Source organism: Heptranchias perlo, chromosome 36, assembly GCF_035084215.1.
Source record: "Heptranchias perlo isolate sHepPer1 chromosome 36, sHepPer1.hap1, whole genome shotgun sequence".
Taxonomy (NCBI): domain Eukaryota; kingdom Metazoa; phylum Chordata; class Chondrichthyes; order Hexanchiformes; family Hexanchidae; genus Heptranchias; species Heptranchias perlo.
The window spans coordinates 8,247,188-8,272,305 of NC_090360.1; the positions used below are offsets into that span (position 1 = coordinate 8,247,188).

The following is a 25,118-nucleotide window of genomic DNA, read 5'->3' on the forward strand; positions in this document are numbered from 1 at the left end:
TCCAGAGACTTGAGCCTATAATCTAGGCTGACACTCCAGTGCAGTACTGAGGGAGTGCTGCACTATTAGGAGGTGCCGTCTTTTGGACGTAAAAGATCCCATGGCACTGTTTCAAAGAAGAGCAGGGGAATTCTCCCCGGTGTCCTGGCCAATATTTATCCCTCAACCAACATCACTAAAACAGATTATCAGGTCATTATCACATTGCTGTCTGTGGGAGCTTGCTGTGCGCAAATTGGCTGCTGCGTTTCCTACATTACAACAGTAACTACACTTCAAAAGTACTTAATTGGCTGTAAAGCATTTAGGAAGTTCTTTACTCTTGAAAGGCGCTATATCAGTGCAAATTTTTTTTTTCTTTCTTTCTTAAAGGCACTTCACACAGAAGACTTTAGGGGAGGTTGCCAAAGACATGGTCGAAGAGGATTGAATTAGGAGGTTTTTGAAGGTGAACAAAGGTGTAGCAAGGTGGAAGGGTTTGGGGAAGAGCACTGCACAGCGTGGGGCAAGACGGCTGAAGGTTGGAGACTGAATGATGCCTGCACGTCCTGGTCTAGTTATTCCCAGCCTGCTAGCCCTGCTTCACCTGAAGACTGCACTTAATCTTGACTCATGTGCAACGTCACAGGAGATCCTGTGATTTTGCACGAGTCAAGACTAAGTGCAGTCAAGGCTAGTACGAAATAAAAATAAGTAGATATTTGAAAAGATTTTCTTTGTGTAAATATTTATCAAATTCCGTAAACACTGGTAAATGTTGTTTGAAAGAAATCAAGTAAATTTTGGGCAATTATTTTAAGAAAAGTTACTACACGGATGTGTGAATATTCATTATAGCTTTTATCAGAGTAGTAACATAACATCAAACCATATATGTAAATTTGTTAACTGTAGGCATCCTCAGTCAAATAATCCCTGTCTGCAAAAATCATATTCTTACTGGTGACGGGGAGAGCTTGTTTTTTGTCTGTGTAGAGCAGCAGATGCTCCAATTAAAGTTACAATATGCCATAAATGTCACATCTTACAAAGCAAATGTTTCAAAAGTGCTCACACATTTCAAGTTGTGTTCCAAAAGCTCCATGTTTTTATGTAATGGGAATACAGTTACTTTCAACACTTCTTTCTTTTTTTTTTGCAGTCCACTCGAAACCTTTTGTGAATAAAAGGTCCCTGCTGTCAATCTTACCAATCTCAGTGGCATCCAGACGTCTGCGGCTTTAATATCATGTTCAGCTTTCGCCTCTGGGAGAATCAGTTTCTATAAGCAGAGAGAAATGCCCAGGTAACTTGAAAAAGGAAGTTTCAGATTGTGCATACATGTAAAAAAAAATCAATGGTTTCTTGCCACTTACAGAAGCTTTGCAAATCTACCGAAACAATCAAAATAAATTGATTACAATTTCTTATGACTAGGCAAGACAATTCCCCTAACACTGACAAGCATATGTAAACTATATCACAAAGTTTAACTTTTCCCTCCTCTTCTGGAATCATTAATCATTTGCATATCGGCCACGCCCCCAACTGAAACTTTTGCACTTTTTTAAAACGAAAAGCACAACCGATATGCAAATCAGTACAATACTCATCAGAATTGCTCAAAGTACTTGTTTTATCTACAGGCAAATTAAACTTTGGGTGTTGCTGTTGTTTAAAATCCAACTAGGAACTGAATGTTACTAATGACATGGCGCCCACACTGATGGGTATTGGGGGGACTTACGTTGAGTTACATCAAATCTACAGCACAGAAAGAGGCCATTCGGCCAACTAGTCTATGCTGGCATTTATACTGCACACGAGCCTCCTCCCAACCCAATCAGCATACTCTTCTATATCTTTCTCCCTTGTGTGCTTATCTAGCTTGCCCTTAAATGCATCTATACTATTTGCCTCAACTACCCCTTGAGTTAACGCATTCCACATTCTTATCACTCTTTGGTTGCTTTGCTGAAATACATCTCTTAGGATTTTCAGAAGTCTGATAAAGAGTCCCACCTAAAATGTTAGTCTATTTTCTTTTTCATCTCAGACGCTGTTTGACCTGCTTTGCATTTAATTTAGATTTCCTATATTTACATTTTCCTTTTATCCCTACGATTTGATTTGCTGCCATTTCTCTCCCAGGTACGCCACCTGTGAAGCATTTCTGCTCCTCAATGGATGATAATTTTGGTTTGTCCCTTTGTTGTCGATGTTGTGTCTTTCCCTCCTTGTTTGCGACTGTACCACCATCCAACCTCTGGCGGCAAAATTCGTACAACCTGGAATGTCCAGAAATAAAGGAAGAAAATCTGCAAATACACAGGGGAGAAGTCAGCATCTGAAGAGGAAGAACTTGCATTTATATAGCACCTCATCCCATCCTTAGGTCGGCCCATTTCAAGTGCTTCACAGTCAATTAACTGCTTTTGAAGTGAAGCCACTGTTATTTTGTTGGCAAAAAGATAATATTTTAGGAGTAACTGGTTCTAGGAATCGGTCATTTATCTCTTTGCCGTTTATGGGACCTTGCCGTGTGCAAATTGGCTGCAACATTTGCCTGCATTACAACAGTGACTGCACTTCATAAGTACTCCATTGGCTGCGATGTGCTTTGGGACATCCTGAGCTCTTTAAAGGCAGTACATTATAGAATCATACAGCACCGAAGGAGTCCATTCAGCCCAATGTGCCAGTGCCGGCCGAAAAAGAACTATCCAGCCTATTTACTAGAATGGTACCAGGGATGAGGAACTTCAGCTACACAGAGAGACTGGAGAAACTGGGGGTTTTCTGCTTAGAGTAAAGAAGGTTTGGGGGAGATTTAATAGAGGTGTTCAAAACCATGAGGGGTTTTGATAGAGTAAATAAATTGGAAGTATTTCCAGTGGCAGAAGGGTCGGTAACGAGAGGACACGGATTTAAGGTGATCGGCAAAAGAGCCCGAGGCGACACGAGGAAACATTTATTTTACGCGGCGATGATCTGGAATTCACTGCCTGAAAGGGAGGTGGAAGCAGATTCAAAAGGGAATTGGGTAAATACTTGAAGAGGGGCGGGAAGGGGAGTGGAAAGCTCTACCAAGGAGCTGGCACAGACACGACGGGCCGAACGACCTCCTCCTGCACTGAGCCAGTCCATCATTCTGCTGCTGCGCATGCTCAGCGCTTCAGACCACGTGTTCCAAAGCTGCCCCCCCCCCCCCCCCGCTACTTCCGGTGAGGTGGAGTCCCGCGCGCCGCTGCGCAGCCGCAGTCGAGCGCGTCGGTCACTGAACGTACGCAACATGGAGGCGCGTGTGGTGCCGAGTGACCTGTACCCGCAGATTTACAGCTTTCTGCTGCAGAACAAATTCGAGAAAGCCGCCAAGGAGTTCCTGAAACAGTCCAACGTGGTGAGCAGCCGCTTATTATATATATATATTTCTTTAAATTTCCCCTCACAACCGGGGGGGAGGAAAGCAGCGCGCCACGTGCGGCCTCCGGCCGGGTCCCTAACAACGCGAGCGGGCCGCGCGGCGGGGAGAGCGTGCTGGGTCCGGCCGGCACGCGGCCCAGGAATCGAACTCCGGCGACCGAAGGTTCCAATCCCTTTACGCGTGCTCCCCCCGCCCGCCTCCCGGTGAACGTTCCAATCCAGCCCAGTTGCACGTTGTTCCCGGGGACCGTTTCAATCGCCCCGCGCGTGCCCCCCCCCCCCCCCCGGGGAACGTTCCAATCCAGCCCAGTTGCACGTTGTTCCCGGGGACCGTTTCAATCGCCCCGCGCGTGCCCCCCCCCCCCCCCCCCCGGGGAACGTTCCAATCCAGCCCAGTTGCACGTTGTTCCCGGGGAGCGTTCCATTCGCCCCGCGCGCGCCCCTCCCGGGGAACGTTCCAATCCAGCCCAGTTGCACGTTGTTCCCGGGGAGCGTTTCAACCGCCCCGCGCGCGCCCCTCCCGGGGAACGTTCCAATCGCCCTGCACGCGCCCCATCTCTCTATGTGCTGGTTGCCTCAGAATAACTTTGGAACATCTGGCTCAACATTAAAACTGCTCGTGGAAATGGTGCCCGTGTAGCAGGCGATGCACTCTGTCTCTTCTCTCCCCCCCCCCCCCCCCCAGCATCTTTATAGTATTCAGACAGCCCATTCTTAAAACTGGCCACTGTCTACATTCTATCGATTTCTGCAAGCCGTGCATCCTTGTTAATTCCAGATACAATCTTGTCCTGGGTCAGTTTGTTTATCGTTGCTTCACGATGTAGCAAGGCCGTTTTTGATTTCAAATTGCTCATAGATTCAGCCATTTGGGGGGGAAAAATCGTTGGGTGACTGTGGGTTCTGATTAATGTTGGATGATCTTGGTCACCACTGAATAATTGAAAAACGTGTGCTCCAATTTACTAATTCCTGGGGCTCCAAAACAATGGGGTTGATTGTCATACCAGGTATGGAACAGGTGGGCAGCAAGTGGAACGCCATCAGGGTGCTGCATCCATTTAGTTCGACCGAGGGAGTGCTGTGCTGTCTGACGTGCCATCTTTCGGATGAGATGTTAAAGACTATGGACGTAAAAGATCTCATGGCACTATATCGAAGAAGAGCGGGGAGGTTCTTCCCCGGTGTCCCTCAACCAGCATCTAAAACAGATTATCTGGTCGGTCATTTCATTTCTGTTTGTGGGATCTTGCTGTGCACAAATTGGATGCCGTGTTTCCTACATTGCAACAGTTAGCAAGCTTAAAAAGTACTTAGTTGTCTGCAAAGCGATTTGGGACATCCTGAGGTCATGGAAGGCGCCATAGAAATGCAAGTTCATTCTTTATTATGGTGCTGCCAGTAAGCTGTGTGCCCTGAATAGCTGTCCTGCTGCAGCTTTCCTGCACAATTGGAGGCTGAGCTGACTGGCAGGCAGGTAGGTAAGTAGGTCCTGGGGAGGACCAATTGCAAGGTGGGAGGCCCTGGATGGGGAGTGGCCCACAGTATTTTTGTGGATCCTGGAGAAGCACTTCTGCCCCTCTTGACTCCACAAAAATTATTCAGGCCTTTTCTGCTCCACTCCCTGGTACAACAACAGTTGAGTAATGTGAAAAACTTGCATCCCAATGTAATGGCTCACTAAAATCCTAGTGGCAATGCACATCTGCTACAAGTCCATTAAGGTGCTGAGAGCAAAGGAGCAGAAATCCAAATACTGTATATAATCTTCAGTTCACCACCTGGTGCTTTCAGGTGTCAACTGTTTAAGCTTCACTTGTGTGGTCTGTAAGAGACATCTGGATCCTCTTGAGCTAAGTTTTTGCCAATTTTCCCTACTCTTCTGAGAGCGCTGACTTTTGCAGGGGTCCTTGGCACCTCTGGTATCTAGCAGGAGTTTGTGTCGTGTGTGTGTGTGTTTAGACTTTTGAGTGTCAACAGGGTCGTTGGAAGAGGGGTCACAACTGAATCTGTCCTATCCTCGCCCGATGTCCACGTGTCCTTCTTAGCCAGGGTCACTGGATGGTGATCAGGGGCGGAGACCCAGGTTCATTTTTTTTGCTTCTGCTCTTCCCTAGTCCAAGAGCACTGAGCCAATTAAACCCAGCCAGGATCAACTAACTCATCAAAGACTACCCATTGTACCTGCATCTGGCTCTGTGTTTTACCTGGGATCCCATGGTTCTATATGGCTCAGTAGTACACAGGAGGATCATTAGAGTAATTATGTTTGCTTTAACATATTTCGGTTACTTTGTGATCAAGCACTATAGTGTTTTGTGTAAGTTACTTTCCCCAAACAATTAAGGATATGGCAGGAATTGAAAAATGGAGGTAAAGAAATAATTTAGGAAATGTAATGAAAAGAAGTTTATGACAATAACTAATTCACCATGGACTTGCTGTAGAACGCAGTAATGTGCTAATGGTAAGAGTACGGTCACATCTTTATATAGAGTTTAACCTACGCCATCCAGAAATCGTTTTCTCGGCAATCTTAAAATATCTGAATTCATTATTTTATTGCAACCAATCAGTTGGCTTGTTTTGAAAATAACCTTCCTCTGTTGTCTTTTTCCTTATTATACTTCTGAGTGCTATCCTGTGCTCCCTGCTGGAAATGGGTACGTGATAATTGTTAGCCGTGATGCCTTGGTTGCAATAGCTAGCTCGCGGCCTAGATACACACACAAAGAATGGCCACTTGGACAAGATAGTGGAGAATCTCAGGTCTGTACCTACAAAAGAGGAGAGAAAACAAATGGATCCAGAAGAAAATAGACCAAATACAAGAATCTCGGGCAACTTCTACACCATCCCAACTTATTTTAAGCCATCTTGTGTTGGCACTTAGTGTTCATCTGATCGGTTGACGAATTTCTACTGTTGCACGAGGTGACTCGCATCTTGATGGAAATAATTGGGATCATTTGTGTTATCTGGAGGATATCTGTGTTTACTTAACATTTTTTTTGTGTGGCTTTGATTTTCTTTACTAGCTCAAAAGTTTCACGTTTACTTTTGGACTGTATTGTTTTGCTTTCCCTCCTTAAAAACTCTTCTTGACTGAAAATGAACAATTTATAATGTCATTATGGAGACCCTGGTAAAGTAATTGTGTTGTTTTCAATCTCAGTAGATCCCAGTATCAGTGCCCATGAGCTGAAGCCATGTGGTACAATTGCAAAGACCTGGAAGCAAGCGGTTGGTACTGAGGTTAACTGAGAGAACCTGATTATTGGACGTTATATGGCCTCCCTTGACTGATAAGGTGGTAAAGAAGGCATATGGGATACTTGCCTTTATTAGCCGAGGCATAGAATATAAGAGCAAGGAGGTTATGATGGAGCTGTATAAAACACTGGTTAGGCCACAGCTGGAGTACTGTGTGCAATTCTGGTCGCCACACTACAGGAAGGATGTGATCGCTTTGGAGAGGGTGCAGAGGAGATTCACCAGGATGTTACCAGGGCTGGAGCGCTTCAGCTATGAAGAGAGACTGGGAAGATTGGGTTTGTTTTCCTTGGAGCAGAGGAGGCTGAGGGGGGACATGATTGAGGTGTACAAAATTATGAGGGGCACAGATAGGATGGATACTAAGGAGCTTTTTCCCTTCGTTGAGGGTTCTATAACAAGGGGACATAGATTCAAGGTAAAAGGCGGGAGGTTTAGAGGGGATTTGAGAGAGAACTTTTTCACCCAGAGGGTGGTTGGAGTCTGGAACTCACTGCCTGAAAGGATTGTGGAGGCAGGAACCCTCACAACATTCAAGAAGCATTTGGATGAGCACTTGAAATGCCATAGCATACAAGGCTACGGACCAAATGCTGGAATATGGGATTAGAGTAGACAGGGCTGATGGCCGGCGCGGACACGATGGGCCGAAGGGCCTCTATCCGTGCTGTATAACTCTATGACTCTATGATCTGGAAATTGCTGCACATCAGCAAATGAATTAATTTAAGGCTGTGGAATATCTGCAAAGCAGCTTTTCTCTGGGTTGAGATTTTTTGTTTACAAAATAAAAATGCTGGGAATTATAACTTAGATTTAATACAAACTACCTTATTAAAAACTCACTGGAGTTTTTAGGAAGTGTTATAGGTGTGATATAACTTCTAAAAAGTGAAGCCATTGGCTGAAGTGCGTTTTCCCATTGTATGTAGATTTTAATGTTGAAATCTGTTCACTTAGGTTTTTATTTCTGTTTCTTTGTAGAAAGTTCCAGATCCAAAATCGCCATCTCTTGTGGACATCTTTGACTTCTGGGTGAAGTAAGTTCTAAATTATGGCTTTCAGTTTGCTTCAGGGTTCAAACCCCGCTCTAGAACTTGAGACTGCAGTGTGAAGGAATGCTGCACTTTCCTTTGGATGAGCTGCTAAGCTTGGCTTCCATCTGCCGGTTACAGTGAATGTCGTAGGTCCCATTGCACTATTCAAAGAGCAACAGTCTTTCCTAACCAGTCTTAATTGCTTTTTGTAGATTCTTGCTATTTGCAAAATGACTGGCAAGTCTGCCTTCATAAGTAACTGCACTTCACAGCAATTCACCATATGTAAAATGCTTTGTGAAATTTCAGAGCTGTGATACGGTGATGTAATCTTCTGACATTCACATGCCTGTACGTGCCTTTTTCTGAGTGGTCTGGAAATAACAAAAACAAACTGCTTTAAAAACCGATAACTATATAAGTAATAACTTGCGATGCTTAATACAACAGTTACTTTGCGACTTCTGGTGCAGTTGTGCATTTGATGACCGAGAAAGTAATAGTATCCTCAGTGTTCTACGTTGCATTTACCGTTTTGCCCAAGTTTCCACACGTTGAATGAAAAGAAATCAGAAATTTAAGATTTAAAGTCTGCTGTTGTATATCAATGCATCTACCATGAAAATTAATTTACATGTGAGCTATGTTGCAGTTGAAATAAATAGTAAACCGTTCGGTGTAAATTTTCAGAGGGGTGTTTTCTGGCAGAAAGATCTTTCAACAGGAACACGATTGGAGAGTCAGGCACAGAGGTCAGCGTGCCTCATTCACAAGGCTCTTGATTTCCTGGTGATTCATTTTAATTGCTGCAAAATTGGTAGGTTTGGGGCTCCTCGCAAAATCTACCCCGCACAGTCAGCAGCATTCAGTCATCAGTGTTACATACATAGGATTGTTAAACCTTATTTTTAAAAAAAATTATCACCACAGATCACCTGAAGTGGCAAAGAAAAGGAAGGCTGTACTCAATGGTCCTCCTGCAAAAAAGGCAAAGAAAGCAGAATCCTCCAGTAGCTCTGACAGCTCAGACAGTTCCGATGAAGAAAGCACAGCAAAGAAACCAGGTATATCAAAATACGCTTTAAGTAAAAGCACTATGGTGCAGATTTGAGAACAAAATTAACTTTATAGTTAAACTATCCCGCGTGCACTTTCTAGCAGGGTCGTTGGATAGTGATCAGGGCGCTGAGCTTCTATTTCCTCTTCCGTCCCTTCCATGCAGCCCCCTCTAAGCCCAATTATAGTTCTCCTTCCACTTTCCTGGGTCAGAACAGTTATCTGAACCCTGGTGGGGGGGGGGGGGGGGTTTCCTAATCTGTATGACTCAGTAATGCACTGGATGGTACAGTTATATACTGACCCATTGGAGGAACTTCAATGTTTCCATCTGCAACTGTGTAGAAAAAAGGTGACATTGCAGCAAGACCTGAATGAATAATTTAGTCTGGCACTCCAATGCAGTGCTGAGGGAGTGCATTGTTGGAGGGTGAGGCACTAAATGTCTGATTGTTCAGATAGATGTTAACGACTCTGTGGCATTAATGGAAGAGCAGTGAGTTCCCCTGCAGTCCTGGCCAACATTTTTCCCTTAAACCACTGGCTGTTCATGCTGCTTGTGTGGTATGGCTGGTGAATAATGGATGCAAGTCTGCCTGCAAAACATGTCACTGTAATCCAAATTCATTGTATGAAGCTCCCTTAACTCTTTCGCCATAAAACGCTAAATAAGTACTTATCTTCTAGACTGTCAAAGTACTTCAATAGGGTACGTAATGGGGCATATTATAGGAGTTGGGGGGTAAGTAGTAACTTGACTTGGATTCATGTTTCTGTTAACTCATGTATTCTGCTCTGAGTTAACTGATCTCAGCAGGGATGGTGACGACGGTGCTATAATTGGTCTCTGCGGCCATAGGATAGGAGTGGGAAATCACTGAATGGGGCTTTCAGTTGAGGGTAGGTTTGGGCTCAGCTTACCACACGGACTGCAGCGGTTCAAGAAGGCAGCTCATCACCACTTTCTCAAGGGCAATTAGGGATGGGCAATAAATGCTGGCCTTGCCAGCGACACCCACATCCCATGAGCGAATTTAAAGAAAAGCTGTGATGTGCACCATGGTCAAACTACCTGCCAACAATGTGACTGTGCACTTGTGAATAAATGGGACCTGGGTGAGGTACTGGAAGACAAGCAGCGCCTGTGGAACTGTTCCCCAGCAAGGAGTCAAAACCTGAGGGGGGTATTCATGGAACTTGGAGGGTAATGCGGGGCGCTTGTTAATTACCTAAGACGTACACAAAGATGTTACAAAATGAATTTCCCCAACTCCTATTACAAGTGGTAGTTACACCAGTAAAGTATAAATTACTTTTCGGTAAAACATTGCCACGCTGTTTGGCTGACGATGGTGATGCTGTTTATTATTCTTGTAGTGAGCAAGCCGCCGACACCTGCAATAACCAAACCTGCGGCTAAAAAGGTTGTTCCAAAGAAGGAAAGCAGCAGCAGCGAAGAGTCAAGTTCTTCGGATTCTGAGGAAGAAAAAAAACCTGCACAGGTGAGAACACAAAATAATTATTACGTGACAGATTTTGAGCTTTTTGGTCATCGTTGGCAATATCTATGATGAGCCATGGGGTAAACTATGAATGGATGGGCTGACTTGCTCATTCTTCATGTATGGTCAGTGCTACAGGTAGGATATGACTTGCACCACAACCTCCTTGTGTTTGGGTTATACCATGCACTGGAGTAAGTGATCACAATCGCCAAAACCAGATGTACATCTAGATTGAGCTTTTCTTTTCCTTGTTAATTTCCTTCCCTCTTTATCTGGACCCACTGGCACCTGGCAAAGCTTTCCGTAATTTGTTTTTTGCGCATTCCCTACAATTTAGTTTATTTTCAACTTATTTGCAGACCATGTCAGAATTATTCAGAGGGATTGTTAGCATTCAATTGTTGTGAACATTTCTTAACTTCTCAGTTCAGTACAGAGAATTATTTTCAGTTTTATCTCTTTCGCATCCCCACTCCAATAGAAGGGTGTGTCTGCTAAAAGTCCGGCTCCTGCAACTAAAGCACTTCCAGTCAGCAAGCCAGCTGCCAGAAAGAAAGACGAGAGTTCTAGTAGTGAATCTTCGGACAGCTCGGAGGACGAGAAACCTGCTGCAAAAGCTCCTGTGAAACCAGGTAAAAGCAACACTCGATTGTTTCTGTTATCACGCTGGGAATTTGTGGCAAGTGGAGGGGTAACACAGTCACAAAGTAATTGATTAACCCTGCACTTATAGTGGAATGATTACGGCACTGGTTACCTAGTATAGCAACCCAAGTGCTAATCATTCAAATCCCTGCATAGCAAGTTGTTTAAATAGTGAGTGAAAGTTGCCAGACTTTAGAGAAAATCCTAGTGGTTCCTTAATATCGATGATGTGGAGATGCTGGTGATGGACTGGGTGGACAAATGTAAGGAGTCTTACAACACCAGGTTATAGTCCAACAGCTTTATTTGAAATCACAAGCTTTCGGAGCTTTCCTCCTTCGTCAGGTGAGGAAGGAGGAAAGCTCCGAAAGCTTGTGATTTCAAATAAAGCTGTTGGACTATAACCTGGTGTTGTAAGACTCCTTAATATCGAGGAAGGGAAACTGCTGCCCCAACCCAGTCTGGCCTATTGTGACTCCAGCGCCACATTACATGGTTGATTCTTAATATCCTCAGGTTGACTGGTAAGCCATTTAGCAGTGAAAGCCATCACTATAAGTGATGGCTTTTACTACCACCGCTTGATTGGCACCCCATCCACCACCTTAAACATTCACTCCCTTCACCACCGGCGCACTGTGGGTGCAGTGTGTACTATCTACAAGATGCACTGCAGCAACTCGCCAAGGCTTCTTCGACAGCACCTCCCAAATCCACGACCTCTGTCACCTAGAAGGACAAGAGCTGCAGGCACATGGGAACAACACCACCTGCACGTTCCCCTCCAAGTCACACATCATCCAGACTTGGAAATATATCGCTGTTCCTTCATTGTCGCTGGGTCAAAATCCTGGAACTCCCTACCTAACATCACAGTGGGAGAACCTTCACACGGACTGCAGCGGTTCAGAAAGGCAGCTCACCACCACCTTTTCTAGGGCAATTGGGGATGGGCAATAAATGCTGGCCTTGTCACCAACGCCCACATCCCATGAACGAATATTTTTAAAAATGCCCTCTCCCTTGTTGCAACTCGGGATGGACAGTAAATGTGGACTTGCTAAAGTCATACGCATCCCAAGAACAAATTTTTTAAAAAGAAGCCGTATGATCAGGGGTTGAAATAGGTGTTAAATTCTTTGAATAATTTGGATTTTAGTTTGTCTTATCTCTGAATCTCAGGTTTTCTTTGTAGTCTGTGGAAGGAATTTAGCCCTAGTACTTGGGTGGGGGGAAGGAACAAAGTCTTACTGTTCCTGTATGTTAATGCAGGTGAATATCTAGTGCAAAGAGCCTTAACATAAAAGTGATTTACTTTTTTTTTTTACACACTTCAACTTTTTACAACACTTTGAGTTGTAGCACTTTCCTGAAGAATTGTGTTCTATTTTCAGCAATTGGGTTAAAAACTGCCAATCAAGCAGCGGAGGAGAGTAGCGACGATGATTCCAGCGATGACTCTAGTGACTCCGACTCTGAGAAGAAGCCACCTGCACAAGTAAATAGTATTGTATTGGTCATAATGTTCTTTGGCACTGATTACACTAAACTCTTTGTTTAGGGTGTAAAATGCAATTCATTTACACTGTAAACGGGAAGTCTGATTTCCAGTATTGTTTGCAGCTGCTACGAGTCAGCAATATGTCAGCACGCTTGTTGTCTCTTGCTTGTGCCTGCTTCCCCTCCCTCCTTTCCTCACCCTCTACCACCATTGTGCAAGCTTACAAGCTGGTTATAGAGGACACTCACACATGCATGTTATTATAATTTCAGTATTATATAATTAAAGTCTTGCATGCAGTGCACACTTCAGTTTTTATTCTTGGGATGTGAGCAGCACCACACTTATTGCCCATCGCTAGTTGCTCTGAGAAGATCGTAGTATCATCGCACAGAAGGAGGCCTTTCAGCCCATCATGTCTGTGCCAGCTCTTTGAAAGAGCTATCCATTAGTCCCTTACCACACCCTGCTCTTTTCCCATAGCCCTGCAAATTTCTCCTTTCCCTTTTGAAAGTTACTATTGAATCTGTTTCCAACACCTTTTCAGGTAGTGCATTCCAGATCATCATAACTCGCTGCATAAAAAAAATTCTCCTCAGTTTCGCCCCTGGATCTTTTGCCAGTTATCTTAAATCTGTGTCCTCTGGCTACCAACCCTCCTGCCAGTGGAAAGTTTCTCCCCATCTACTCTATCAAAACACCATATAATTTTGCACTCCTCTGTTAAAATCTTCCCATAACCTTCTCTGCTCTATAAGGAGAACAATCCCAGCCTCTCTGGACACTCCACATAACGGAAGTCTCTCATCCCTAGTACCAGTCTAATAAATCTCTGCACCCTCTTGACACCCTTCCTGAAGTGTGGTGCCCAGAATTGGACACTGCAATTTAGCTGCGGCCTAACCAGTGATTTATACTATAACTTCTATAAATATTGGGAGGGGTGGGGGTGGGCTGCTGACTGGTTAGCTATGGAATTCCAGGATATTGACTTGGTGCTGATGAAGGAACAAATTATATGTTCAGGTCAGGGTGATGCGCAGCCTGGAGGTGACGGGGCTCTCGTGAATTTGCTGCCCTTGTTCTCCTTAGTTGTAGAGGTTGCAGGGCTGGGAGTTGCTGATGAAGCAAGTGTAACATTCATGAGAAATGCTACATTTAGTGTTACAAAAATATTCCTTTGTTACGGGCACTTGGTCTTTTGAGAGAGAGTTGGTAATTTTCTCCTGATTTTGTACAGAAAGTAACACCCAAGAAAACTGTGCCAGCCAAATCTCCAGCTGTGGGAAAAGGGACGAGTGCAAAAGCCGTGACCCCAGCTAAAGCAGTAGCAGCTACTTCAAAGAGCTCAAGCAGTGAAGAGGAGTCAGACAGCTCGGATGATGATCCACTCGCTGGAAGAGCAAAAATAAAGCTAGGTGAGGAGTGCTCCAATACAGGAATAAAGATGGGCTGTTTTATTAGTGTATTCGCTGCCATTTGTTAACAACGGGGCTGCATCTGAAACAGGTAAGGGTGACTATAACACAGAAAAACAGAAGTTCCTGTCTGCCAGTAGACAGTTGATCTTTGTGTTATGTGCAGATACCAGATTAAGCAGTGTTTGTGTGCCACGTTGTAATTTATGATGACTGGAGGAATTGTACCTGTTTATGTCCGAAGATTAACATTAAATCGAGTTGCAACAACCCCAAATGATGTCTTTCTCTTTCATCCTGAAAAACTGACCTATTAAGCCATTCAGAACAGAAGTTCCCAGGATCTAATTACTGGCTACTCTATTCTATGCTAACTTGATCTCGATCAGGTTAGCATTTGGAGTGCTATATTTGACCTCGCTGCACCTGGGTTAGGCTGGGGGAAACCAAACCAGGATTCCTGCTTCTAGTTGCTATCTTGCTGGAAAGTTCCTGTGTATGGAGATTGGCCGAGGACACACTCAGCGGTGATTCATTTCCCCACATCCCCACCTTTTCCCTTCATGGTTGAATAGCCTACCAGAACTTGCTGAAGAATAAGCATTTGGGTAGATGTCAGAGGGTGCCCAGCAGGAATTGATTGTCTTCAGAAGGGGAGAAAACGGGACCAAAAATATTGACTAGAGTATGTTGTATATTTTTTTCTCTCCTTTCCTATAGGGGGTACCTACAGTGCAGTACCACCTCCCACAACGCAGAATAAAAAGGCAGCAGCAGCTGTTGCAGGTAAGAAGGCACCAGCAGCAGGCAAGAAGGCTCTAGCAACGGGTGCAGGCAAGAAGGCTCCAGCAACAGTTGCAGGAAAGAAGGCTCCAACAACGGATGCAGGAAAGAAGGCTCCAGCAACAGGTGCAGGAAAGAAGGCTCCAGCAACAGGTGCAGGAAAGAAGGCTCCAGCAACAGGTGTAGGAAAGAAGGCTCCAGCAACAAGTGCAGGCAAGAAGGCAGCTGCTGCTAAAAAGGAGAGCAGTGACTCATCAGACGACAGCTCAGACAGCAGTACTGAAGAGGCACCCATGAAACCTGCCAGTAAGTGTGTCGGGCTAGATCAGTAAGCTGTGTCGATTGTAAATTTTGTTAGCACGCTTGCAATTTGATAAATTACAGGTATCTCTTAATTTCAGAGATTATTGTTCGGCCTGTCAAATCCAGCCTTCTTTTTAAAAAAAAATTGGAGTGAAATCTCTTTAGTCGCTTATTTTCTTTCTGCATGCTGTTAAAGGATGTGAGTTGGCTTGCTGTGAGGAAATGGAACTTTATTTGTTCTCATAGTGAGAGTGGCCAAGCAAGGCTGCATTTATTGTCCATCCCTAATTGGCCTGAGTAGTTGGTGGCGGTGGGCCACTTTCTTGAAGTACATGTCTTTGCAATTTATCAGATTGTTAGGCTACTTCAGAGGGGGATTGGAGTCACTTTTTGTACGACCAGGCACGGGTCGCAGGTTTCCTTCCCTGAAGGGCATTTGATTTTTATGACAAGTCAGCGGCTTTCGTGGTCACTTTTTCTGGTGCCAGCCCACAAATTACCAGATTTATCGAATTCACTACCGTGACCACTACCCTAATTTGTATAAAATGATACAGAATACGAAGTGCCTTGCTTGCCCTCTGACTATCCACTGGCTTTTTTTTTTAAAACAGCAAAAATTACACCAGCGAAACCTGCCCTTATACCACCTACAAAATCTGCTGCTGCAGCCAAGAAAGCAGCTTCCAGCTCTGACAGCGAGTCCGGTGAGTGAGGAGTGGTAAGAAAATACTGTTTATGTTGGTCGGAAAACCTAGCTGTGTATTCTGGTCCCACTGCATCAAAATGAAGTGGAAAGTCTGATTGCCCAGAAAAAGGACAAGGAGTCGCAAGTAATTTTCGTTTCTGTCCTGCAAATTGAGTCATTTAGATTAAATGTTGCATCCACTCAAATGTGAAACGTTAATTACTTTGTGTACCTAAATGTTATGGTTTGCATAATATATTATCTTTTGACCTCAAGAAAAATTTAATTTGGAGTTGGAGCCATTGGTGTTCCCTTTCAAGTCCTGAAGCCTTTGTGAAGCATTGAAAGTGTAGTTGAAGGATTTAACCCTGTGGTTTTCAAACGTCTGTGGGACACCCTGCAAATATTGATGCAGTTAGTTTCCTAACTTTGGAAAGATATTATCAGCTGCCCAAAGTGCTATCATACAGAAATGTATTTTTTAATTAATTCATAACAGGAATCCCAGTTTGAAAACCTTTGGGTTTAATGGTGGTAAGGTTTTTTTAAGATATTTTCTCTTTGCTTCTTTGGGTTGCTGTCTCTCTCTTTCTCTTTCCCACCCCCCCAGGAAAACGGTAATCAGCTGCCGACTGCAGAAACAGCAAAGTGGTATCATTCTGCCCTGTTGTTGCGTGATCATATTGTGCATTAGTTCTTGCCATGTGGCTTATTTGACTATTCCCACCCAGTCTGTTTAAAATGTGCAGATTCCAAGGTATAATTTGTTGTAGTCTTTAGAGCTATTGTCAGTGTATTCTGCATAACCAGATTCTTTGGGGTGATCTGGAGTGGGGATGGTGGTGGTAAACCCAGATTTATCCCTCGTGTAGATTCCAGCACAGATGAGGAGAAACTGTTAAACAGCTGGGAATGCCAGTGGTATCTGCTCCAGCTAAATCAGCTCCAAAGAAAGAGTCTCTGCTGATTCTCCATGGTGTCCTATCGTGTTTTCTCTGCCCACAGACTGTCAAGACCAATCGTGTATGGTCAAAGTAACCCAAACAATGTTTAGAACAGCATTCACCCAAATATAAATACACACTTGAGACTAATAATTTCAAACCAGCTGTTTTTTTTTAAAAGTGCTGATCCCTTTGTCCACCCACTTTCATGGGCAGTGCAATTCTTGTTTTTGTGGAAACACTTGTAGGTGTCTGATGTGGCTCAGTGGTAGCACTCTCGTCTTTGAGTCCAAAGGTTATGGGTTCAAGCCCCACTCCAGAGACTTGAGCACATAATCTAGGCTGACACTCCAGTGCAGTACTGAGGGAGTGCTGCACTGTCGGAGGTGCCGTCTTTTGGATGCGAATCTCATTTCTCATCTCATTGCTGATTAGAGGATTTTACTGTGCACAAAATGGCGGAGGGTGTTTGCCAACATATAAGGTAATTGAAGGTCTTTGTTACTTTGAGTACGGTGGCTTAATAATCATGTCTGTAACATTCACAGATTCTGAAAGTTCTGAGGAAGAACCCAAAACAAAGGTTATGGCAAAGTCTACTCCGAAACCAGCTGCAAAGTCCACTCCGAAACCAGCTGCAAAGTCTACTCCGAAACCAGCTGCAAAATCCACTGCAAAGTCCACACCGAAATCAGCTGCAAAGTCCACACCGAAACCCATTGCAAAGAAAGCAGAGAGCAGCTCCGAGTCTGACAGCTCTAGTGATTCTGACGAAAAGACCAAGGCTGCTCCAGCTGCCAAAGCAGCTGCTGCACCTGTGAAATCACAGCTGCAGAGAGCTCCAGCAGCCAAGGCTGCTGCTGAAGAAAGCAGTTCAGATTCTGATGACTCCAGCAGTGAGGAGGAAGTAAAACCTGTAGCAATGGCGCAGACCCCTGGGAAAACAAAATCTCCGGCTGCAACTGGGAAAACAAAATCTCCGGCTGCAACTGGGAAAACAAAATCTCCGGCTGTGAGTGGGAAAACAAAATCTCCGGCTGCGAGTGGGAAAGCAAAATCTCCGGCCGTGATGAAAAAAAATGAAACCAGCAGTTCTGAAGAAACTTCAAGCGATGATGAGCCTACACAGAAAACTCCAGTTGCCCAAGTAAAAAAGGCAGTGGCCAATCCGTCTCCGCAAGCTGCAAAGTCTGCGACCAGGAAAGCTGAAAGCAGCAGTTCAGACAGTTCAGAGTCCGAGGAAGAGAACTCAAAAGGGAAGTTGGCTGTACCCAATAATGTGAGAACCCCCACCTTGAAATCTGCCAAGAAGACGGAAGAGAGCAGCTCTGAAGATAGCTCCTCTGAGGAGGATGAGAAAAAGGTTACCAAGTCTGTAAACGGTGAGCTTTTACTCAAGTCACTTTTTTTTATTGAGAAACTTGAGTGAAGGGTTAAGGTCCACGCTTGAAGAGAGAAGATGAGATAGTCTAAGAAGCAGTGATTAGGTGAGGCCAAAGTTAGGGTTTAAAAGCCTGTGTGGACCTAAATTTCCTGGTAAGTTCTTGCTATTGATTGATAGCATCAAACTAAAGTTAAAACACTTGTGACATTGGAACGGGCCAATCCTGCAGTGGGGGGTTTGAGCGGCCTTCTCAAAGGCCTTGCCTGATTTGTCAATCTCCTCTTCAGTGCATGTTTCTCAACTTGGAAAGACATCCAAACTTGGTGAATCTGAGCAGTGCTGTGAACATAAGATACAAAAGAGTACAGGGTGTAAACTGGGGATAGTTTTTCCTGTTTTGGAAAAGTTAATATTTGTTTATTCTCTGTAGTCTCCCCCTTCGTTTTAACAACTTTTGCAGTGCTTGCTTGGGCTAAGGTATGGTTGCTTGCAGTCCTTCGATACTTTATCCGAGCACCATCCTTACTATGTGAGCTTGGGCAGGGAATGTCTGATTATTCGACTGTGATTAGCATTGCATCTCCTTTCCGGCAGGGATCACTGGTTTACAGGAGCTAAAGTCAGTGCCGTTCTCTTGCTGCTCCCCACGCTTCTCCCCCCTCCCCTCCAAAAGCCACGTTGATACAGTTGACTCGTTTTAAATGAGCAACCTTTGAAGCACACGTGCACAAGAGACCCTGGTGACGTGACTGGCGGTATCCAGGCATCCGTGCGGATTTAAAGGTGGAAGATTGAAATAGGTGAATCAGTTCATTGGGAAAGTGCTTTTCCTCTAGGTCCCAGTGCCAGTTTCCTAAGCTAAGTTCTGTTGTGCAGCTGATGCTGAAGCAAATGTGGCGGGACCCTGCCCACATCCCTGGGAGCTGCTGTGGAGTCCACCTACTGCCCTGGCTGAGACCGATAAATCAGTTTAGATGAAGGATTAGAGCAGAAAATATTTTAAGAACAGATGGGGTGATGTTCATTTGGCCCAACATGCCTTCTCTTTTTGGATCATCACTGGATGGTTTCACTGGGCATAAAAGCAGCCCCTGCACCCTGACCCATCTTGAATACCATCCTCTGTAGTAGATGAGGGAAGCCCTCACAATAATAGTTTTGCTTTCTTTCTCATCGTGTTTTTACAAGTAGTGTGCACAGGGTTCTTCAGACTGTCTTAAAACAGCCACTACCACGTTCATGCTGGCATTAGGGCTTGCACCATCTAGAAATGGCTAATTGCCATTGTGTGCTCCAAATTGCCAGCAACTACAGTTTGTGTGTTCAGGTCTTGCTACTGAAATGATCGACTTCTGTGGCAATTTGGGAATTTAATGCACAGATACTCATTTATCATTTCAGCTGGAGTTGATGGGCTAGCTTCCCCCAGTGGTTCAGTGGATAAACACATTTTCTGGTGTGGCACTAAGCAGTGCAAGCCGGAAGCTCCCAGGTTATCTGTTGAGTTCACTGCTCTCAGCCAGGGCGGCATTTTGACTCTTACAATTGACCTCAGTCTAGGGTAGGTTTTAAAAAAAAAATTAACCTGGCTTCCTGCTCCTGATCACAATCCAGTGATTCCTGCTGGTGGTTCAGGTGGATGTTGGCGCTGTTAAGAAATGGAGGCTTGGCCAAAGGGAAGGAATGTCGGGTTAACACTACCCTGCAAATGTGTTTCGGCCCTCGCTAGATTATTGTCCCGGCAATTTTGAACCCAACACTAGAGACAAAAGGACTCTATGCACCCTCCTCACTATTTAAATACTTATGAAGTTTGATTCCTGTATTCTGCTAATATTCTCTTTCATGATTCTATAATACATCAACTTGCACGTCGATAGTTTTGATACACTCCCATCTTTACCTTGACTGTGCTTACTGCACATAGCAACAATGTGCTCTTATGATTCAGTGTCATCTGAGCCAGTTGCGAGTTATTGCCTGGGAGCTCACTGCCGGCTGTGTGCAGATTTATGCCTAACTCTGTAATGTTTGTGATTATTTATTTATTCAGGTACAGTGAATACCAAGAGGAAAAAGGATAGCTCCTCATCTGAATCGGAGGACGAAAAAGATAATTCGACTCCCGCAAACCAGAAACTGCAAATGAAAACCCCAAACACATTTCCCAAAACTAAAAAGGTGAGGCCACATTGGAAACATTTTATAAAGAATGTTTGCATAGCCTTTTTTTAAAAAATAAATTAAATCGAGTTTCATAGTAGTTTGAGATGAGTTTGAAAAAATTTGCATGTTGCTTAGAGTTTGTGTAAAGAGCCCCTTGGTTCATATTTCTTCAGAACGTTAGAATTTACACCATCAATATGTGATTCTAATTTCTTTATTTTAGCAAACCCTACAGTCCAAGAATTCATCTGGAACTAAGGTAACATTGTTGTGGTTTTATGTTTCATAATTTTTTTGCCCCATTTCACATTTATTTTGCTCATTTTCTGCCTCCTGAAGACATTGGCTTCCGCTGGACTACAGGGTACCTTGGCTGAGTGGCCAATCTTCCTGTGTGAACTTAGACAGAGGGTCAGTTTGTTCCTTCATGGAGAGCATCACCGTTGAGCCTGATTCCTTGCCTGCTATCTCTGCGTGTACGCTTTCCAGCAGCGATCACTGGGTTGTGATCGGGAGTGGGAACCCTGGCTGCTGTTCTGTTCCCAAACCCCGGGGGGTGCTGTAACCAATAATAGCACCACTGGCTGAGATCGGTTGGCTGAATATTGACCGGAAGTGGATTCTGAGACCTAGTCTTTCTGGTTCAACTACATTCCGCACTTTTACGTTCTATAAGGCCATCTGCTCTAAGCAACCCTTGCACTTGTTACAATTTTTTTTTAAGTCTTTGTCAAAAGTGCCTGTTTTCTGCATGAAGTGACAGCTTGCCCCCAGATCATATATTGACTGAAGTTGCAGTGCCAACCTAACCTACGTCCTGCTGCGAGATTCATAGACCTGGAGTTTATGCTCAGCTAACAGCTTAATCTGGGCGGAATCAAATCAAATAGTGCAAATGATTGCTGAATTTTAAGCGCAAGTGAGTTGCGCCCGTAACTACGTTACGCCTGAGTATCCTAGATCTTTTGCACTAGTTCAACGCTCCCTTTCTCCCACACACCCCCCCACCCGAACCAGTCCCCGCCCACAAACTAGCCACACCCCCAGGTCAGCATGGCAAGTTTCTGCTGATTGCGCTCGTTCGGGCGAGGGTTCGTCACTTTGCGCCCAGATTCTCAGACGCACGGCGTTGCCAGTTAACTGCAGGGAGGCCGTGGTCACGTTAACCCGCGTTAATCACCTGACCAGCAGTTGATTGAAGCCACAGGTCTTCCCTGCTGCTGCAGAAATCATCAGTTAGTTCAGACAGAGAGAAGTGCTGCTTACCTTGTGGCCTCCAGCCTCATTCAGAAGGGGAATTTTTTTTTCCTTACCGTATACACTACCACACCTTGAGGACCCACTGGCCCTGTTCCAGTCGCGGATCGATTACTGCTTGATTGTGCTGATTCATGGGAGATTTTACTTGGGCGTCTTATGCTAATACTCAATGCCGGACGCATTCTGGCCACAATTTGCTGATTGCGCTCCTAGCGGAAACTCCAGGACGCAATGTTTGTTTTTGTTTGCAAATGTACTTGTTCAATTTAACAATCATAATATAGGCTGTTAGTGCACTGCTTACCAAGAAGATTGTTTAAGAATCTTTGACCTTTGTATTTGGTCTGGTTAGTACGAAGCAAAGCAACTGTTTTGGTGTTAATCTCGTTGTCGCCAGTGTATTTTGATGCATCTGCAAAGGACATGAGGGATATTTAATGAGAGGAAACCTGAATTGTGCTACCGTTTCTTCCACCTTGTCTCCTGAAGTTCAACATGGGCCTCCCAGTAAGGTGCTAATGGTAGTCGAAAGGTTCTTTTGGATTTGTGGATCTGTCATTGCAAACATTCATTACAAGGAGGCTGGTGGGCATTGGCACCAAACGCCTTTGTCATTGCAGCTGCATTTAATGCCGCTGTGCTCGTCCAACTAAATCTGATTTTAACATTTATATGGTGAAGGGCACAACCAGATTTTTAAAAAAAATTTCCATAGTTACCCTCAATGTAAAATGTGTAGCATATGTTAATGTGCTTTGTTCCCTATTTTTCTTTTCTTTTTGTGTAAAGAACCCTCAACCTAATACTCCTTTCCGTAGAGTAAGAGAAGATGAAATTGAAATTGATCCACGTCTTTCAAATAATTCGTTTGCTGCGAAGGTAAGGTTGGATTCAGGGTGTTCTTTCAAAGCTCCATGTTTCATGTTTTGAATCAGCAACCTTGTGAGTTGCCCAGTAATATTCCTTATATATTACAAAACTCGTACATTTGCTAAAACTGTTAGCACAGCAGTAACCAGTGGTTAGTTGTAATAAGTGAAGGGAGTGCATATACTGGGTTGCTTCCAGTACATGAGATTAGGGTATATAGGCTGGTAATTGCCTACACTGCAATATGAGAGAGGAGTACATATTCTGTCTGGTAATTACTGACTGTATGTGAGAATACAGTATACTGGCCCTTAGTTACTTGAAATACTAGAGGAGGATATTTACCCTATAAATTTATTCCAACTAGTGGATTTATTGCTTTTACAATGCAATCAAGGACAAATGCATGTAAACTTTCCTTCAGTGCAATCAGGAATGGGAACCCAATGTTTTTCTCATTCCCTTTCTTTCCTGGACTGGGGCTACTGTATTGCTGCCACAACTGTTATTGTGGTTGAGATTGGCTACCTCAGTATAGACCAGCAATCAAACGTGGACCTTTCTGGCCGTGTGTAGCTCAGTGAGCACGTTGGTACACCTGTTTGCTGAGCCATCAGGGGAGCCCTGTAATATCGTTTTTAGTGAGGTTACGTGAACCTTAGAATTGAGGATTCTCTGGTCAAGCGACCAGGTGTACCAGCCAGAAAGAACAGGAACTCTAGTTTGATGGACTCGAAGTGGAAGTTGAGATAGCCTGAAATTAAACCTGCTGGGGTTCGATATATTAAAAATTACGCAGACGAAAGTAACACTGACTGAAGGTCCCAGTTCTATCTGTGGTCTGTGCTGTTTGCTGATTTCACTTGGGGTGGTGCAGTTCGCCCGAAGGGGGAGGGGAAAATTATCCTGGGCTCCCACTCCTCACCGCTGTTCAGTGAGGTCTGCTGGAAAGTGCAGTGTGTGTGGGTGTCGGCTGAGAGTAGAATCAGGCTTGGCTTAATTGCACCGCGCAGTTGGAACGGTCGGCTGAGGTGGTGGTGGACACTGCCCGCCCCTGGGACTGTACTGTAGCACGAGTCTGTACCTTCGTGAGAAGAGGGCAATAAAGCTGGAACCACAGGGGATTGTGAGATGACGTAGCATTTTGTCCATCCTGATACCATTGGAATGGTAGCCAGACTTGCAGTGGTACAAGTCATCAATGTTTCTGTTGAATTCCTAACACATGGATATATCTGAACTTTGAATTTGTTTCAAAAATTAAGTCAAAAAGCAGGTGTGGTATATTGGTGAATTGAGGCAGTGCTTAATATGCTGCCTTACACCCAGATTTTTAGTATCATTTTGGCATCGCTTTTGGCGATATTCTTAAATTGACTTTCTGAAGCTTTTCAACGGGGTCTTTTTTTTCCCCCCCCCTAAACATTGATTATTTGCGTTACAGAGAGGAGCTCAAGGAGACTGGGGTGAAAAGGCCAATCACGACTTGAAATTCACAAAAGGAAAATCCTTCAGACATGAAAAGACGAAGAAAAAGCGGGGGAACTATCGGGGTGGGGCCATTGATATGACTGTGAATTCGGTCAAATTCGACAGTGAATGAGTGTACACTGTACACTCTTAATTGTAAAATTATAGGATTTAAATCTTTATAAATGGCTTAAACTTGGAGTGTATAGTTCCAGTATTTTTTTTTAAATCCCTCGTTAATCCTCTGAAAGTCTGATCACACTTTCCAGGGGAAATTGCTAGTATTTAAAATTAAGTTCTGTTTTTTTTTTGATGGAAATGTTTGTTTTATGTAAATGTTAACTTGATCTAACAAACTTCAAAATAAATGCCAAAAATGTAGCTTTTTAAAAAGAAAATTGGCATTATGACCCTATTTGAGTGTCAGCATTGTAATGTAGTTTGTTCTTTATTAGATTATATAGAACAAAAATTATGGAACAGAAGTAACAGGTGGCACATTCAATAAACCATGTCAGAGCTAAGTTTTTAAAAAAACAATCTTTGCATTTCATTCTTTCATTTGATAGCTGGTATGTTGTTTGTTGTACAACCAGATCGTGAAATCTAGTGGGTGCTATAATTAACGTTTTAAAAAGCAGGTAAGTATAATTGTAATGCCAACCAAGGCACAAAGAATAGATTCCTGTGGCTGCTGAAGTTTCTGTGGATTAAGGATAACTCCAGACTTTGTTATTTTTGTAGTTCCACAAAGCACATGGAAGTTTTGGCCCATTTTAGAACACTGCGCAGAATGTCTTCAATCTAAGGAGAATTCCTAAACTCTACAGATCACCCCCAAGTGGTGGCCGCTGGTTAGCCTGAAAGGAGAATCGTTGCATATTGGGATCTCCGAAACCTGCAGAAATGCCTTGGGTCCAAGTTAATGGAGAAAATAATCTGCACAAAGTTGTGTAGTTCATTCAGACCTCTGCCCTGAGTTCTGAGAGATGTCTGTGCCCACTACTATGAATAACTGGGTGCCGATAGCAGAGTCTCTGAAGGAGGCATTTGAGAGAGTACTCATCCCATTGGAACTCCTATAATTCCTCATCAACTGAGAAGGCTCAGCTGCTCCCAGCGCAGCACTTGTCCTTTGGAGATAGTTGCATCCTGGAGCAGGCACTGTGTCTGACCCACAGGACACCCTTGAAGTTATTTGTTTTCCCTTGAACATGTAGAAGAATACTTTGCCTGCTACGTCACAACTGCCTAGGCTTTCACTTTTGAACGCACAGAAGTAGCTGTGCAGACTACTCTTCAATGGGCCGTTAGCTTATGGGATGAGGGAGTGCTTTGAGCCCCTCCGCCACTCGGGTGGCATAATTGTCTCCATCGTTAAAAGTTTCCAGGGATTTTAATTTTAATTCTAAA

General features: G+C 44.0%; 1 protein-coding gene across 4 annotated transcripts; it reads left to right on the forward strand.

Annotated features, from left to right (window-relative positions):
• Positions 1 to 3,234: 3,234 nt before the first annotated feature.
• LOC137304055 (nucleolar and coiled-body phosphoprotein 1-like) lies at positions 3,235 to 24,239 on the forward strand. Of its 4 annotated transcripts, none has more exons than XM_067972479.1 (14): positions 3,235 to 3,379; positions 7,660 to 7,715; positions 8,643 to 8,776; positions 10,146 to 10,270; positions 10,755 to 10,905; positions 12,313 to 12,416; positions 13,660 to 13,837; positions 14,558 to 14,926; positions 15,538 to 15,630; positions 17,104 to 17,937; positions 19,993 to 20,120; positions 20,329 to 20,364; positions 22,184 to 22,244; positions 23,680 to 23,767. In XM_067972479.1, the coding sequence occupies exons 1-13, from the start codon at positions 3,272 to 3,274 to the stop codon at positions 22,196 to 22,198; spliced, it is 2,331 nt and encodes a 776-aa protein (XP_067828580.1). In that variant the 5' UTR covers positions 3,235 to 3,271; the 3' UTR covers positions 22,199 to 22,244; positions 23,680 to 23,767. The 4 variants fall into 4 exon arrangements, with proteins under 4 accessions (XP_067828580.1, XP_067828578.1, XP_067828579.1 ...); XM_067972476.1 differs by having other exon boundaries at positions 3,236 to 3,379; positions 22,155 to 22,244; positions 23,680 to 24,239; XM_067972477.1 differs by lacking the exon at positions 20,329 to 20,364 and having other exon boundaries at positions 22,155 to 22,244; positions 23,680 to 24,239.
• Positions 24,240 to 25,118: the final 879 nt, after the last annotated feature.